The sequence below is a fragment of the Macaca nemestrina genome, chromosome 16, assembly GCF_043159975.1.
Source record: "Macaca nemestrina isolate mMacNem1 chromosome 16, mMacNem.hap1, whole genome shotgun sequence".
In the NCBI taxonomy this organism is placed as follows: Eukaryota; Metazoa; Chordata; class Mammalia; order Primates; family Cercopithecidae; genus Macaca; species Macaca nemestrina.
This window is the reverse complement of record NC_092140.1, coordinates 10,909,342-10,926,560: the sequence shown is the minus strand read 5'-3', so window position 1 is coordinate 10,926,560 and position 17,219 is coordinate 10,909,342. Positions and strand designations below refer to the sequence as shown.

At 36.8% G+C, this 17,219-nt stretch overlaps 2 protein-coding genes across 6 annotated transcripts in view; both read left to right on the top strand.

Moving 5' to 3' along the window:
* LOC105485352 (ERCC excision repair 5, endonuclease) overlaps positions 1-2,528 on the top strand; it is a 28,451-nt gene extending 25,923 nt beyond the window's left edge. Inside the window, exons 14-15 of the mRNA XM_071081067.1 lie at positions 93-175; positions 1,853-2,528. Of these exons, the coding sequence (XP_070937168.1) occupies positions 93-175; positions 1,853-2,437 (668 nt within the window). The 3' untranslated portion in view covers positions 2,438-2,528. The remainder of the gene's footprint in view (positions 1-92; positions 176-1,852) is intronic.
* A 128-nt stretch (positions 2,529-2,656) lies between these two features.
* Positions 2,657-17,219, top strand: part of LOC105485374 (putative methyltransferase-like protein 21E) — an 80,916-nt gene continuing 66,353 nt past the window's right edge. For 4 of the 5 annotated variants that reach the window (XR_011614610.1, XM_024793966.2, XM_024793967.2 and 1 more), the window contains exons 1-2: positions 6,934-7,216; positions 7,816-7,895. Coding sequence is in view for 4 of the 5 variants with exons in the window: in XM_024793966.2 (XP_024649734.2) it covers positions 7,829-7,895 (67 nt within the window). In the remaining variant the exon portion in view is untranslated. The other variant, XM_024793963.2, reaches the window with a different exon arrangement.

Sequence of the window (17,219 nt, the reverse complement as noted above, 5' to 3'; positions counted from 1 at the left end):
AATGGAATCAAAAATGGGTTCTTTGGACCTTTTTATTTATCACTTGTTTAAATATGTTTCAAAATATTTATAAGTCTTAACTGCCTGCATATTTTGTCAGCGGTATTTCGGCTGGAACAGAACGAAGACAGATGAATCTCTGTTTCCTGTATTAAAGCAACTTGATGCCCAGCAGGTAATCACGGTGGACCCTTCTCCTAAGTTCAGGATGAAGAGTAGGCTGTAGTTGACAGCTGTTAAAGACCAGTTAACTCTTTTATTTTAGGACATAAAGCAGACATTTTGAAATTAGGATAATTTAGATGAGAGAAGAAAAGAAAATAGAAAAATAAAAATTAGACTTTGGCTTCATTTCTTATGATCACTCTTAGGGCTGAACTTTTGAGTCCTTTCAGATTCATTTTTTTTCTTTGAAAAAACCAGTCTAATAATTGATTTCACACTAAGGTGTTTCTGAGTAAATACATTACCCCTTTGGCGTTACTTTCATTTTTTAACGAAAGGAAGTGTTCAATCCAAAGCGATTCTGATCATTTAAGTTTTTATAAGTACTAATATTTTTAAATTCTGTAAATTAATCTTGAAAGGTAGAAGTTCAGTCATTATTGTGTATCAGTAGGAGAGGTTTTTATGGGGAAGGAGCCCTTTTGTGTGACCTTCAGTTCCTCTAGGTACCTACTTCTTGCTTTATCTGTGAGTATGTTCCGACTCACGCAAAGCAAGCTTTCGCTCACACTAGAAACAACCCACAAGACGTACATACAAATGAACCACTTAGCAGAAATGAGAGTGTAGCTTTTGAGATAATATATTTAAATTAAACCCGTTTTCATTAGGCTTGGATAATTTTGAAAAGCATGAACAAGACTGAGACAACATTTCTATGAGTTTCTCTTTGTTTTTTGGATGACTGTCTACTGGAAACATTATAAACCAACCGAAAAGCAAAGCTATTTGGCTTAGTGTCTGGTGACTTCTTAATTTCAGATAAATTTTGTTATAATATTTATCTCCCTTTTCATTGTAAAACTTAGTGTTTATTGTTCCAAAATTAGAAAAAGAAGAAAATGAATTAAAACTACTCATTATTTACCTTCTCTAATACAGATGTTAACATTTAGGTTAACAAATTTTCCTACATTTATTTGTGACCATACTAAGTGTAACTTAATATATCTAATCCTCCCCTAACTTATTAGCATATTTTCTTCTATGTATTGCGTAGTTTTCTTAATTCCAGGTGACTAGATTACATATGAAAGGGATTTAAATAATTAGTTCAATCTACTTGTTGGACCTTTAATTTTCAAGTTTTTATAGAATGCTGAACATTCGGCATATAGCTTTACCCATATGTAGCTATTTGTAAAGAGTACCTTCTTAAAAGTGAATTTGCTGAATAAAAGGCATGAATATTTCTTACAGTTGCTAATATATACTGTGAACTTGTGTCTTAAAGGCATTGTATGATGATAATGTTTTTAAAAGAAAGATATAGTAGGACTTAGAAAGAGGCCCCATTAAATTGTGTTCCTCCTGAGGAAGATGAAACATTTAGCTACAGAAAAATATTTAACACTCTTTGAATATCTAGGAAGAGATTTCTCATTTGAGATGTGGACTAAAGACTTAGTTGACAGAGATGGTACAAGTAGTGCTTTAGGTATGATTTAGAAAGTGAAAATTACTATCAGTAATTCATTGGGAGAGAAGTGGGTTTTGGGAGATAATGAATTAATATTCTCTGACATAGTAATCCAATGTGAGTGATCAAGGTTGAGCTTGTTGATTTGGTTCAGAAACTTGACTTACTTGTCTGATTTATTGTTATTATTCTTTTGTTATTTTTTAGACACAGCTCCGAATTGATTCCTTCTTTAGATTAGCACAACAGGAGAAAGAAGATGCTAAACGTATTAAGAGCCAGAGACTAAACAGAGCTGTGACATGTATGCTAAGGAAAGAGAGAGAAGCAGTAGCCAGTGAAATAGAAGCAGTTTCTGTTGCTATGGAGAACGAATTTGAGATACTTGATGAGGCAAAAGGAAAAACCCAGAAGAGAGGCATAACAAATACATTGGAGGAGTCATCAAGCCTGAAAAGAAAGAGGCTTTCAGATTCTAAAGGAAAGAACACGTGTGGTGGATTTTTGGGGGAGACCTGCCTCTCAGAATCATCTGATGGATCTTCAAGTGAGGATGCTGAAAGTTTAATGAATGTACAAAGGAGAAGAGCGGCGAAAGAGCCAAAAATCAGTGCTTCAGATTCGCAGAACTCAGTGAAGGAAGCTCCTGTGAAGAATGGAGGTGTGACCACCAGCAGCTCTAGTGATGATGACGGAGGGAAAGAGAAGACAGTCCTTGTGACTGCCAGATCTGTGTTTGGGAAGAAAAGAGGGAAACTGAGACGTGCAAGGGGAAGAAAAAGGAAAACCTAATTAAAAAATATGTATCCTGTATAATTAGGTATGACAGCCTTTTGTAATGAATTTGTTGTGAAGGCATAATAAAATTAACTATTTGCATGGGTTTTGTATTTAGTGTGTGGTTCTTAAAAGTACAAATGCTAAATTTGACATTTGTTTTTTAATGTTTTACTTTTCTAGTCTTTTTTAGTTGAATATTTCAAGTATCATTGGATATTATCTTGTGTTCACAGACTTTGTCTTTTCATGTTTTCGTTATCTTACGATGTCTGATCCTTCCTGGCCACATGTAAAAAAATGAAAAAGATTTCTGTTGATCAGCACTCACTCTCAACAGGCATTCCCTCTGACATTCAGACCTAACTGAGAAGAAACATGTGCATGTTCCTTATTCCACGATAGTGGCAGTTTTACACAACTGTTTAGCTCTGCTGCCCATGGCTTTGCATTTTCCCTCAGGTTCCACTTAAAAGCATAGCAGGAGGGAACCTCACTGCTGGAACATATTTGAATATGTTTGCTGTGGTTTTAGCAAATAATTAGGAAACCTAAATGGGGTCCATCATTCCACCTGTGAGCATTAAATGTATGGGAACCTCTGTACCATTATGTTTGGGTTTTAAACGAGACTTCACTTGTCAGAAGCTGACTTCTGTGTAAATGGATTTGGAGGCTCAGGGCTGGAGTTGAACTGGTGTAGGTGGGTCAGCTTTAGGAGTGGCCTGCAGAGGTTGATTGTTGTTGACACAGTGTTTGTTCAGAGTGGACAGACAAGGTTATTTTAAGACTGCTCCTGCGGAGACCTCTCCCAAGAACAACTCCCAAGCTCCCAGTTGCTTCAAGTTAGGAATGATTGGAGGAGAGTGCTACCAATTACTTAAGCGTGGGTCGTCTGCCTTCAGACATGCCTTCCCAGGTCTGTCTTTTTGGCATCTTTAGTATTTCCATCTTTCCTGACTTTTCCCTTCAGCCTTCAAATTGAAAATCTTCACCAATAAAAACAAAATCCAAATAGATAACCTCCAGCAGTCTTTGAACGACTCCTAGATGTGTTGTTTTTTAGGCTGTCATTTATGTTGACTCGTCAACCAAACTTCTCCGGTCCTTGAACTACAGCAGCTGCTTTTCTTTGCACATTATTTCTTCCTAATTTCAAATACGTCGTCTGTATCCATCGTTCTTCTCTAGCAGCTTCCTTCTAAAGTCAACAGTGATTTCCACAGAAATAAACTCAAATGGTTTCTTCATGCTTCTTTTCTCTGGAGGAACTTGGAGCAGAACATTTTTGGAGGCAACGGGAGGAAAGAAAAACTTTTTCAGGTTTTTCTCATTTCTCAGAATGACTCGTCACTGGGAGTTTTCTGCATATATGTTTGTAGGTAGGATAACAGTCTTGCTGTTAAACAAATTTAATTTGATGCCTTTAGTAGATATTTACCTTTGTTTTTCACTGCATTAGCTGGGGGAAAGGATAAGCCACTGTAACAAAAGATGCTTATATACAATGGTCCAAATAAGCTAGAACATTACTTCTCTCTTACTCAACAGTCTGGCCAGTCTGAGCTGATGAAGCAGTTGTGCACCACGAGGTCATTCAGTCTTGTGTTCAGCCAAGCCCGAGGGTGCTATCTTGCCTGAGGGGTCTATTCTGGGTGACTACTTCATCTGCATTGCATCCTGCCAGAAGGGGAAAGAACAAAAGTCCAGGGCAAGCAGAATGTCCTGTGAAGGGTGACTAGAAACATCACTATTCTCTCATTTCGTCAACCTGGACTGAGCATACGGCCACAGCTAGATATGCTCAGAAATGGAATTTCTACCCCATCTATGTGCCTAGGAAGAAGGGCAAATGGATGGTTAGGACCATGATAAACTTGTTCTGTAACACTATTTATGTAACAGTTTAATATTATATCTTCTTTTTCTCTTAACCCTGTGACCAAGACATAATGATTTTACAAGGGGAGAAACACGTTTAGAGACATTAACCAGTTTTGCCAAATTCATCCATGTAGTAGGTAAAACTTCTCACCTGAACCGAAATCTCCTAACTCAAAATTCCAGGGTGCTATTTTACCTATATGAAAGAGGTTGCCCATTTAAAATTATCAGCAGCTGGACACATTTATTTATTATTCACATCAAGTTGGTGTACCTAGAGCTGATTTAGGTACATAATAAATATGCTTATATTTATATATATGTATAAAGCTTATTTAGCTTATTTCGATTATCTTCCAGCTCATTAATATTTTATTTAGCTTTATACTTGCTGTTAAACCCATATATTGAGTATTTTATTTCATTGATTGCTATTTTTCAGCTCTATTTGACTCTTTTTTTTTTTTCAATTTGACTCATTGTTGTAGATTCCGGTTCTCTGGTGTGCTTCTCCTTGTCATCTGTTTTTGAGCATCTTAATCACAGTTATTTGAAGTCTGTCTAATAACTCCAATATCCAAGTCACCCATGAGTTTATTTCTGTTGTCTGTTTCTTGGTATGCTTGGGTGAGTTTTGACTGAATGTTGGACAGTCTATGTGAAAAATGATAGGTACTCTGTATCTTCCTCTAGAGAAGATTCCAGAGGGTATTTTGACAGGCAGCAGAGGGGAAGATCACCTCAATGCAGCCAGCCAGGACCAAGTAGATTCAAGGCTGGTTTGCAGTTTTTTTCTGTAAGACTCCAGCTTCTAGTTTCCCCTGCATTCCAGGAAAGTCGCTTTCCAGGAGTGCCCTGATGTTTCCTCTTTTGCGCTTGGATCTGCTTTTGCCACTGAATGCTTCAAAAATTCACCTCTTGCCTTAAACAGCTTAATCAGTCAATTCTTCGAGTGAATGATTGGCGGTAAGTGTCAGGCTTCTCTGTCCCTTTTTTCTGGGATCTTGGGCCCACAGTTCTGGCTGTCTTGGCAGCCACAAACACTTTTCTTTTGTCTCCACAGTTCTATGAGATTGTCTGATGCTCTGCTGTTATCCTTACATGCGGTCCTCTCTTTGGCTTCCTCGAGAAATAGCAATGCCTGGAATTCTTGGCGGCCTTGACAGCTCTCTGATACTTTATAACAGAGGCATGTTTTTGTGGGGTGTGTATGTGTTTAAAAATCTGCTTTTCTCATTCCTAATAGAAGCTGAGGTTTGCTATAAGCTGCTTATAGCTGGAGGCAGAGGTCTCTATGCACTTCAGTATAACTGGAGTGATCATTGTCATCGTGTTGGTTAAGACGCTTGATTTAGGGACTCTGCCTCTTATGAGATCTAACAGTGAGGATTGCATGATCTTTCCAAAAAGTCCTTTAAAAAGACAATGGTTTTTGCTCATCATTTATTCTTGTTTTTAAAAAAGCCCAAAAGAGAGAGTATCCTCTGCCCCAAATTAACTGCCTATGAATAGTAGTTTGCATTGTTGAGGATTTTGAACTTTCCAGAATGTTTTTACCTATAATATTCACCCCATAAATATATGTTGTATGACTTTTGTATCAATTTTAAAAGATATTTATATTTTTTTGAGACAGGGTCTTGATCTGCTACCCAGGCAGGAGTTTGGTGGTGTGACCACGGCTCACTGCAGCCTCCATTTCCTGGGCTGAGTGATCCTCCTGCCTTAGCCTCCCAAAGGCTAAGGCACCCTTCTGATAGATCCTTGTTTTATAGATGATGAAACCAAGAAACATACTAAGTAAATGGCTTAAAATCACAATCTAATTATAGGCAGGAATAACTAAAATCAGACTTCCCAACTCCTAGCCCTTTCCAATACATTAAAGTGACCTTGATTCATCTGTGTATACATCATGGACCTGTAGTCACGCTCCTAAGTTTAACTTTCCAATATTGCTTGTATCGTTAACTCTGTAACTTTCTATCAAGGATCTTTCCAGTGGCATAGGAAATGTGTATGTCCTCTGAGAGACACACCTACATGCACTTGGGCAGGTGCACAGGTGGATCTATATTCTCAGCCTGCCCATTCAGTCTGAACAAAAAGGAATCATGATAGTTTGATTCCTGGGTGCAGAGCAATGCTACACACATTCCGGTATGGTTGTTGGAGTCTAAGAACAGTGTTCCCATGCAGATAGGTGACATGAAAAATATGTGGCCTTCATTTCCTAGAATGTTATAGCCATGGAGTCTTAGAATAACTCTTGGCATCCCAATTAAAAGCTGGATCACTTCCTCCAAATAGTCTTCGCTCACTTCCGGGAGTGGGTTGTATTCACCTTTAGCTCTGTTCATGAGACACTCACATGGGATATTCCTAGCCTTCTGTCCCCTTAGTTACGGGCATTCCAGCCTCACTGCTGTATAACCAGAGGCATGGGAGCTGCAGCTGTCAGAATCCTAATCCCTTCTGCTTGGACTCGTTACCAGTGTGTACAGTAGTAAACTGCGTGCTGTGATGCTAGCCTTTCAGTCACTACCAGAGGTCTCAGCAGCAAAAACAAAAATTGTGGATAATACGTTTTAACCTTCTAGAAACTCAGCTAACTCCTTTAGGTATGTCCAGGCTTTCCATTTAAATATTAGCTTTAAGGCAGACACGTATAATGAAGACGTCTTTCTTTAATGGGAGAGATCTAAATTGGGAGCAAAACATGTGACCACTTTTGCTATCGTTTTAGCTGTGTAGCCTCAATGACATAATTTAACCTTGGCTTTCCTGATTTGCAAACTGTAGGGGAAATAATGTCTTCTAACTTGCTGAAGTATGCTGTAAAAGAAAATGTGGTGGCTGTAAAAAGTACTTTGGGATTCTTGGAAGAAAGGAGTGCTATATTAATTCACGGTACTGTAATAGTTATTTTACCCCAGATTGAGAAGTAAAATATCAAATTGTTGTTTTCCAAAGTTTGAATAACTGTTAAATTTATTCAGATAATCTGCTCTATTCGAGAGGCGTAAATAGTTTCTTCAGTTTTAAATATATCGGCTGTGATAGTATGGACTCCTTAAGGTAGATGCTGCTCAAAAGATTATTTGGCAGTGACTGTTTGACATTGCACACGTGCTAATGATGCATTGATGGTAACAAGAGAGCTTTCAATGTTTTAATCACCTCTTAAATTTTAGGATTGCGATCTTACTAATCAATATGAAGATGATGCCTTTCTTTGTTACAACTGAGGTAGTCTGGTGAAGAATATGTTTTCTTTCTGTAGTAGCTTTTTAAAATTTCTGACTCGGAAGCCTTTGTTCTCATTTTAATTTGTTCTAGGTGGTGTTTAGATGGTCTTTCTCAAATCACACTTTGTTAATATATGATATTTTAATATAATTTTGTCTGCTGTATTCGAAGTTAAACTTTATTAAGAAAATATAAAAGCACTCCATACACATTTTGAATTAATTATTACCATTTGATATTTTAATGTATTATCTATCTAGTTTTCAGGAAATAATGAAGAAAACATCAATATATCATCAACCATCATTTCATTACTTGTTGGATTCAGAAGCTCAAGAAGGTAAATCATTTTATGTTTATGTAGCTTACCAATTCTAAGAAGACAAATAAGTAATAGAATATAAAGTGTCACCTTTGCAATATTCATTAATGTCTTAAAGGGAGCTGGGACTTTTATCAATGGTGTGTTGTGTCTCGGTTTATATTTGCGAGCCCGCAAACATCTTGAATAATGTTTAATGTCTATTACTATAGCATGATCTTGATATGTTAAAGATAATTTTGACAGAATGTATTAGATTTATAGACTTGCTAAGCACGTACAGAGTTTTTGATCTTCAAATAAGCAATACTTTTTTTCTCAAGAGCTGTACACTAAATGTTTGATGTGATTTCTAAGCAAATTTTATTTCAGATAAGAAGCTTGTAAGAAAGATAAAAATAGTTTTATGTAAAAACTATAAGTTTTTACTAGTACTTGGATGAAAGGCGAATTTAGGCTATATAAACATCTATAGCCTGAGTTTATGGTTCCTCTAACTATTAATTAGAGGCAAATACATAATGTAATTTGACCTCTGGATGTAAGGAGATTAAGTTTGAATTCTACTATCAGTGTGGTTATTTGAAATTGAACCATCATTTTTATATAGTCTTAAATATCAAGCTTGACTTTGCATGAGTTATGTAATATAACTGTCCCTGTTGTCTTGAGATCAAAAGTACAGACATACGCTCTTGACAGACTAGAAAAATTACCGTATTTTTGTAGAGCAGTTGTAATACAAATCTAACTATCTTGATTTCTTTTGTTCTCTCCTTATCTGCACACACTGTAGATGTTTTCTGAACACTATAGTCCTGGTTTTTCTGTTTTTGGCCATTCCAGGTGGCTTCTACCTAGGAGAGCACATCTTTAGGCCAAGAGAGCTGGGTGTATGCCCAGTGTTGGCAGCCTACCTTCCTGAAACACAAATAGTTTCACCAAGTGATTCTTGCAAACCTAACCATTTAAGTTGATCACTTAGAGAACCGAGAAATTTAGATGATTTGAATGAAGATGCAATTTCTGTGTGGTTTATGAATAAAATTACAGCATTATCATTACCATTAGTAACAATTCTTGGTTTCAACTGTGTAGAAGATAATTTGGCAAATTACAAAGGAAATGGAAGAAGTTCAAGGTAAGGTTGAGACAGAACTAGCATTACAATGTTTTACAACACAAACAAACACTCTGTAATTATATAGCCAATTAAAGCTTTAAAAATATGTTCACACACACAGAGCTAAGGGGATTAAGGATGTGTCCTTGGAGCAGATCAGGTGGCATTTGGTTGGAAAGGCATCACCAAGTAGAGGAACACTCAGTTCTGAAGTACTGAAGTATACGGACTTTTCCTGCCCTAACTCTTTTATACTTAGAATCCTGTGCTTGGAAAGGATAGAGCAAACCCATAGCTCAGTGCTCGTATTTCAACACTGGCATGAAGATCCAAGAATTATAGGATGTCACTTATTTATACACAGATTAAAATTAGGGCTATGGTGGGTGCTGATAATTCTTCTATATGTGTTTCTAAGGCTATATTATAATCTAAAGTGTCTAAAACCTTACCCACATGAACTATTCTAAATATCCTATGTTGCCTGCCTCATGCCAACAGCCTCTCTCCAGCTGTTAGTATATGTAGCAATCTGTTACAGAACAGTAGGGTCACCCGAGGACCTGCAGCCTTGGGGCAGATTCATCCTTGCCCAAGGCTCAACGATTCTGGCTCACAATGACCCTCAAGTCTGTCACGTCTTGGCATCCTACTTACTACCTCTTGTCAGTTTAGGGCCTTCAAGACATAGATGCCAAAATGGGGCTAAGCATGTAAGGGATTTACTTGGGGAAATGTTTGTGGAGGATAAGGAGGAAACAGAAGTAGGGAAGGAGGGTCTTCAGAGCCCAACGTGGGTTCCAGTGCCCGTGAGAGGAGAGAGAGAAGACAGATTGGGTGAAGAGTCTCCAATTGCAACACAATTCTGAGACAGTCTCAGGTGGGCTGATGAAAATCCCTGAGCAGCAGTTGCCCACTAGAGGGGTGTCCTATATGGAACAGGAACCGGCTGGCTTGAGTAGGCAGCCCCAGGAGGAGCATGCTCTCCCAGGAGCCACAGCTGCAGCAGTGGGCAGTGTTGGGCAACTCTGCTCCTTGTGGCAGGTTCTCTTAATCTCAGTGGCACACCCAGAGTAGTATGTATCTAAAATAATTTTCCTTTGCAGGTTTGCCCCTCCACCTATATTTTCGATCTCAGTCAATGGCAACATCACTCCCCAGGCTACCCAGAAACCTGGACTCATCCTGATCTTCTCCTTTTCCTTCACACCCTTCATCATTACATCTCATTGAGTTTACATTCCTGATATATTTCCCTACCCCTTGTTCCATTTCCACCATCACTTGCCTTGATTCAGGTCTTCATTATCTCTGCTCCTGACTGCTGTTAACCGCCTTGTAATTGTCTGTCTTGCTCCGGGCCAACTCCCTTTCCTTACCCTCTAGTTCTTTTTCCTACTGTAACCTGCACTGCATCATCTTTTAAATCCACATCTTGTCACATTTGTCTTCCGCTTAAAATTCTTCAGTGCCTCGTTGTTTCTTATAGGATGAAATCAAGACTTCTTAGCATGGCATAATGTGTTTTACCTTGTGCTACTATCTTCATTTATCCTATATTCTGGTTCTCAGGGTTTCCAAAGTTCAGAACTGGTCAGGAGACTTTTTGCCAGTGGGCTTTTGCACATGTCATTTCCTGTGTATGACAGGTCTTCCCTTGTCTTATTTGACAAACTCATAATTGGGAAGTCTCAGATAAGTCTTTCCTGAGCTCTCTGAGAGGTGGAACTTTCTATTTTTGAGTTGCCTACTGAAGCCTCTGTTATAGCACTTTTACTGAACCTGTATTATACAGCACTTGGTCTGCCTTCTAATTCATAGTGCCCAGGTACTTAATAAATGAGTAAATGGATGAATGAATTAGCTATAACATAACCCTATTGGCTGACTTAAATTTGCTCATTGGCAATGATCTTGTATTTCTGATCATCACTCAGTTGACTCCCTTCAGGACTTAATATAATGTTCTGCTCAAGGTATCACATTAAACTTTTTCAGGAGCATCTTCATAAATCTTTGCAGAATTGGATTAATGGGTAATATTGCTTTTATAAACAGTATTGCATTAATATATCTGGAAATTTATGTAATTGTATCCCTGTTTTAAGAAACCTATCAAACTATAGTCTGAGGCAATATATTTAATATACTAGTTGGAGTACTATAGCACATGTAATTACTAATGTGAGAATAATTTATTAACACATTTTAAACATTTTACAAGTAACATGAATCATTAACTTCCAGATAAGACTAATAAATTTCTACATGTTGAATAAAAATAACTCTTGAATATACCAGTCTACTTCAGGTGTCTTCAAAACTCAGATTTGAATGTCAAGTTTGAATGTCAATTGTCGCCCCTAGGGGAGACATACCACCACTTCGAAGGCACACAAGTTCATACTTGACTCCTTGACCCAAGGTTACTGCCTTCATTTAGACACTTGTCATTTTTCATCTAGATTGTTCCAATTCTTCTAATTAGCTTGTAAGGTCACCAGTTCTTCAGCTACTGGTGTCAGATGTAGTTCTTAAATATCAAATCTGATCATGTCAATTCCTGTTCTAATAATCTTTATTGACTCCTCCTTACCTTATAGAACAAAGGTCAATGTTGCACATAAATTTAATCCCAACCTACTTCTTCAGGCTTATTTTCTATAGTTCCCCAGCATACACCTTCCATAATGCTGATTATAATCCTTAAAGACACAATCCCAAATGCCATGATCCTGAATGTTGAAATCCCCTTTGAAATACAAAGAACAAAGAACAAATTCCCTCACATCTAACTGAATTCCCAAACCATAATGATAGATTTGGAATTAGGTGCCATCAAAACTTCTAAAGGTGGATTTCAAGGTGTTACCAACAGTTTCTTTTTCCATTCAGTCCAATACATTTGCCGGAAAATTCAGGTGAGTGGATTGCCTGTGGAATATGGTAACACGGAAAACTTCAGTTTAAAACGCATTATTTGTCTGCATTGGCATTCCTTGCAGCTGATGAAATTCTAGGAGCTCTTAATGAATTAAAGCTGAATTTTCCTGATGAAGTCAGCAAAGTTACTGACTCTAAAATAACTATGTGCACGGTAGGATAAGAAAGCACACAGTGATGTTGCTGTTTGATCACCAGTATTGTTTCAGCCTAATATGTGGTCTGTATATGAGTGCATGAGCAATGGATTTCCCTGTACCCAAAACAACATAGAAGCATAATACAGAAAATGGGAAATTTAATAGGAAATGTTCATGTCAGTGTATATTGAATCAAATTAGAGTTTCAAAAAGAGCAGCCTCATGTAGAAAATCAATGTGAATGTATTCTTCAAGAAGAGCCATGACCTAAAAGAAAAGAAACAGTTACTCATCTCCATGCAAGACTTCAGAATAGAGTTAGTGATCGTGGAAGTCGGCCAGCTCTTACAGGCTACCTCCTGTAAGTTGGTAGCCCATAATTTATCCCTGTAATACACTTTTTCCTATGTTGAATTTTCCTTTTAGTTTCTTTGGGAAGGTTTTGTTTTTCTTTTTCCTTTTTTAAAGTTTTTTTTTCTCACCATTTTAAATCATCAGCATTATTTTTTACAACTCATTATGCTGTATGTTTCACCTTTACATTTTCAAAACTAGAGGTATAAATTGTATGAGCTTTTAGAGAGTTCTAATTTGTTTTATGCATTTTTTTGCAAATTTGACTCCATGAAAGTGCATTTTAATAACACTGACTTTGTGTGTAAGCATTGTGTATATATGTAAATACCTTAAAACTTCCTCAATAAATAAAGGGATGTCCTTTTTCTGCATCTGCATTTGTGAAAGGTAACATTTTTCAAGATCTCAGCTCTTTAGGCAACTGTATATATGGTGGTGACCCATTGTTGGTATTTAATTTTAATTTTTTCAGCAAGGGGGTCTCACTATGTTGCCCAGGCTGGGCTCTAACAATCCTTCCACCTCGGCTTCCTGAGTAGCAGGGACTACGGGTGTGAGCCACCACATCCAGCTCCATTGTAGGTTTGGATCAGTTTCATCAAAAGACTTAGGTTGGTCATCAGGATATTTCAAGTGACCAAACTATATAAGTGATTTCTTTATGAATACAGTTTGTCTGCTTATAACTGTTATACCCATGTAACTGTGGGTAGCACACCTGAGTGCTTATGATTGCAAAATTATGTATGTTATTGTTGCCAATTTTATTGTATAAAGTAGCCCACGAAGTGTTCTGTTGTATTTTTATGTTTCTAAACTCTTAAAAATGTAAATATGTTTTAAAGAACTTTTAAAATTATTTTTATCAGAATTATGTATTTGGGGTTTTGATCTTTTAGGATTCAACACTGGGGATTATGGCATCAGAAATTGTGTCTTTTGGGATTTTGGCCCAAACCCCTAGCCTTGTACCCTCGCTCTATAGATCTTCTAACAACTCCTGGGCTTAAATATCTCCTCTTTTATGATACTTCTCCTGATTCAACCAACCACTCATGCTTCCATAGCATTTTAGAAAGACTTGTTGTATAGCATTTATCAAGCTATTGACATTTGTTTCATTGTCTGTCCCTTCCATGATCCCAGTAGCAAACTTGTAGTACAACTAATTCATGTTGTTTTTCCACTTGCATCCTGAGCAATCTCAATAAAAGATACGTTTTCTTTCTTTTGTAAGGACAAAATGTAGCATTGTATGGTCTACTTGATTAGAGTTACAACCTCTATACGTTCTTGAAACTAAGAAGACCAGCAGACAGAGAATATTTGTAGAATCTTCTCAGGAATTGGTTTCAACATAAGGGTCCAAGACCTTGGCATTGCTGAGGTTTTCAGAATTGTACCTTTTAAGTTAAGCCTGTGACTATTTACTAATCTGAAAATATCTTTAACTTCTTTTTTTAAAATCTGTAGGCATTTCTAAGAAGCACATGACATTCATCTTTGAATAGAAGATTCATTTGAATGACAGTTTCTTTCATTTAGTAGAGGGGATTTTACTTTAAATTTTGCTGGCAGATTTTCATGACAGCCCTCAAATGGAAGCTTGAATTCACTTGTCATAGCTATTAAAGAGTTTTTTTTTTTTTTTTTTTTTTTTTTTTTTTTTTTTTGTGGGGGGGATGCATTTCTGTGATCTGGCCCTTCCACTTATTATTGCTATTATTGACCTTAAAACTATAGAAGAGAATAATATAGACAAAGCCTCTATTTTTGAAGGCTTGCTGTAATCCAGAATTGAAGTCAATTCATTGTTGAATTTTCCTCTTAAAATCATCCTCATAATGTAGCAGAATCTTGCTACTTTTCACTTTATACTTGAAACCCCTTTAATTCTCAGGAGAACAAGAGCACCTGGTAGATTTTATTCAGCATCACCAAAGACTGAATAGCAGGAAAATGATGTTAAGACTTTTTTTGTATCAAAAGGATTAAAATACATAAGCCCAAGATAGCAACATAATTGCAGTACTCTGCCTTGACTATGTTCTATTTACAATCTATTTTAATATTTGTGTTTTAATATTCAATTCACCAATCAAATAATGTTCTAAAACTATAGTAGATAGCTTTTATCTGAAGGTACAGTTATCAGAAGTTTTCTGCTTCTCATATAGGGAAGCCGATGTACAGAATCTTGGGTAATATTATCTGGTTTTTGTTGTTTGTCCTGGGGGCAAAGTGCTAGATAATGAGGAAAGAATATATGTGGAAAAATTATTCTTCAGAAATGTATATTAAAATTCCGTTGTATGACAATGCTATTAATTTTTGTAGGAATTACTCTTCAAATCTTAAAAACCAGACTATCTACTAATTCACCAATCTTCTCAATATTTGACTCATATTCAACAACTAAATATACATGCAGTTTAAGGGGCCTGTTCTTTGTAAATTATTTGGAGCACAGATTTTTTCCTTTTTATGACAACAAGGCTGCTGTAGGGATGCCTTTATCATAGGGCAGCGCTTTCCATTAGATTCTAGTTTAGAGATTCTTATTATCAACCTTGAAATGGGTGGTGTTATTGTTAGAGCTTAATATTAAACATGTCTTGATTTACATAAAGAATTACCGTTAAAACTATCAATCACCTCAAGGCCGGGTGCGGTGGCTCATGTCTGTAATTCCAGCATTTTGGGAGGCTGAGGTGGGTGGATCAGTTGAGCTCAGGAGTTGGAGACCAGCCTGGGCAACATGGTAAAACCCCATCTCTACTAAAAAAATACAAAAATTAGCCAGGCGTGGTGGCGTGTGGTTGTTGACCCAGCCACTGAGGAGACTGAGGCACGAGAATCACTTGAACTCAGGAGGCAGAGGTTGCAGGGAGCTGGGATTGCGCCACTACACTCCAGTCTGGGTGACAGAGCCAGACTCTGTCAAAACAAAACAAAACAAAAAACAAAACAAAACAAACAAAACCCTCAAAAAACAAAACAACAACAAAAAAAGAAAAAAACTATTACCTCAAAATCTTTAAATAGTAGTTCACACTGGAAAACAGCAACCAATGTTTTAACATGGAAATAATTGTGTGTTTATGTGTATATGTTTGCTTTTAAAGTTTTACACTTTTAGACAAATTATTGTTTTTTTCCTTGTCGTAAAGAAATTTCATTTTGATCATCGTTCCTCTAAAAGAATTTTTTATGATTTTATCAGCATGGTACTTACAAAGAGCATATCCCCCTTTAGACAAATTATTTTAGGCAGCCAAGTTTAGTTTATTTGGGTTTCATGCTGTAAATTATGCTAATTTATGAAGGCTACTTGTTGGATGCTTGTAGTATTCATATAATATTTAAATGCAAAAGAGAATATTAATATAAAGCATTATCAATTAAATTTTATTCAACCTGATAATGTTTTCTGTGATACATGACCATCTTAGGTGTATAACTAATTTTGCATTACCATTTATGAGTGATATAGTTGTGCTCTTTTTAAAATGTATATGCAATTAGTAGTGGTTATATTCATTTCATGAAATCTCTTTGAAGGTTCTTTGTTTTAGGAGTGTAAGTAATTTTCAATTATAATATATTCATATATTTTTAAATCTCATTTCCATATGAGATTTATGTAAAGATGGGGTCATTCTTAGAATGAAATAACTCTATTCAGAAGGACACAGTCAAAAGCTAGGAATTCATTTGTTATTCCTCTGTAGTTGTTAGGACAGGAGCACTAATCTGGCCAACTAACCTTTAAAAGAACATGCAAAGTCAAAGATGTCAGTTTGTATCAGTAAATATTCACCGCCAAAGTTTGTATATCAAAGACTGGGACTTTTGAAGATGTTCCTGGGACTTAGTGTACTGTAACATCTATTAATCCCTGATACCTTAGGTGACTTGTCATAGAAGTGCTACATTTACAAGTAGTATGCAAGGAGGCCCAAGAGGACAAATTCAGTTAAAGGTCAAGAAAGCAATTAACGTTCTCTACTTTTCCCTAAAGAACTTCCACAGCAAGTGTTGCCCTCCCCCTGCACCCCCAGTCTTAGCAAGGCAAGTGCATATAGTGAAATAGAAGTTAAAGTTCAAATAAAACACGTTACCAATATTATTTGGTTCTTAGAGCTCTTCCTGAATATGAATGCATACAGTTGTTTAAGGTGAAGTACAGTGAAAAATATTAGAAGAGACGGCTCTTGCTGAAAAATACCAAATTTCAATTTCTTTGTTTCCCCTGCATCTCTGTCAAGGGTCAATGTTTGCAGTAGTGGTAGAGGTGGGTGGTAGGCTGGGCCCTTCCTGTGGGTATGGTTAAATTGGAGTTCTTTTGAGGAGTACATGATTCTGTTTGTATTCTAAGCAGGACACACACACACACACACACACACACACACACACACACACGCATGCACCCCAACCCTCTATTTTCTAGTCCTTCAAATTTTGAAAACTCTTGTGTTCACTCAGATCTTTACTTTTTGATGAACGTGTGGAACTCCCCAAAACTGTCCTTATAAGGTGAGTTTCAAGATTTCTGACCTCTCGGTTGCTACGATTTCTCAGTGTCCCTCTAAAGTGGGCCTTCTCTAACTGGATGTACAAGTATAATCTGACTGGTGTAAAATAAAGCCTCTACCTCCCTGATTTTGGAAATTATATTTTTCATGTGGGCTAGGTGCACCGATTTTTTGATGGTCATATTAAACTTTTGACTCATATTGAGCTTGTGGCGAAGTAAATGTATCTATCTGTCCCCACCCC